Raw genomic sequence first — 1,023 nt, forward strand, 5'->3', positions numbered from 1 at the left:
CGTCGTTTCGCGTGGGTTCCGCGAAACTCGGCGGTCGCCGGGAAACTCGCGGGTTTTCCGGCGACTGAGTTTTTCAATTTTTTTAATTTAATTTATTTTTTATTATATATATATATATTTTTTTTTTCTTTCTTTCCCGGGTCGTTACATTATCTACCCCTAAAAAGAACTTTCATCCTCAAAAGTCTCAAACTCTTGTACCAACNTTATCTACCCCTAAAAAGAACTTTCGTCCTCGAAAGTCTCAAACTCTTGTACCAACTCGGGGTATGTCTCTCTTATTTCGTCCTCACGCTCCCACGTTGCTTCCTCACAGTGGTGATTCTGCCACAGTACCTTAACGAATGCAATGCTCCTGTTGCGTAAGGTTTTTACTTCTCTAGCTAAGATTCTTACTGGTTTTTCCTCGTAGCTCATATCTTCATTGAGTTGGAGTGGTTCGTAGTCTATTACGTGGATAGGATCCGTAATGTACTTCCTCAGCATCGACACATGAAATACATCATGTACTCCTGAGAGGGCTGGAGGTAAGGCTAACTTATACGCTACCAGACCAACACGCTCTAGGATCTCAAATGATCCAATGAATTTAGGACTTAACTTGCCCTTATGTCCGAATCTTAACACACCTTTCATAGGTGCCACCTTGAGGAATACTGGGTCCCCCACCTCAAACTCCAGGCTTTTACGCCTTACATCGGCGTAGCTTTTCTGTCTACTTTGAGCGGTACGCATCCTCGCTCGAATTTTCTGGACAGTCTCATTGGTGAGTCGAACCAACTTGGGTCCTACTAATTCTCTCTCTCCTTCCTCATCCCAACATAGTGGGGACCTACACCGTTCCCCGTATAGGGCCTCAAATGGTGCCATTCCAATAGTTGCTTGGAAACTGTTGTTATACGAGAATTCCATCAGGTGGAGTTTGGAATCCCAACTTTCCTTAAAATCTAGTACGCAAGCGCGTAGCATGTCCTCACAACTACAGCTTCAATAAATTCTTTTTACGTTTTCTCGGGATTTTTG

General features: G+C 43.5%; 1 protein-coding gene across 1 annotated transcript; it reads right to left on the minus strand.

The window, feature by feature from the left end:
- Nucleotides 1-336: 336 nt before the first annotated feature.
- Nucleotides 337-870, minus strand: LOC111786965 (the record flags this gene model as incomplete). The annotated part of the gene is made up of 1 exon (XM_023667146.1): nucleotides 337-870. A coding segment is annotated over exon 1 (534 nt), but the record flags the coding sequence as incomplete, so codon positions are not given.
- Nucleotides 871-1,023: the final 153 nt, after the last annotated feature.

The sequence above is a fragment of the Cucurbita pepo genome, unplaced genomic scaffold (assembly GCF_002806865.2).
Source record: "Cucurbita pepo subsp. pepo cultivar mu-cu-16 unplaced genomic scaffold, ASM280686v2 Cp4.1_scaffold003644, whole genome shotgun sequence".
NCBI lineage: Eukaryota > Viridiplantae > Streptophyta > Magnoliopsida > Cucurbitales > Cucurbitaceae > Cucurbita > Cucurbita pepo.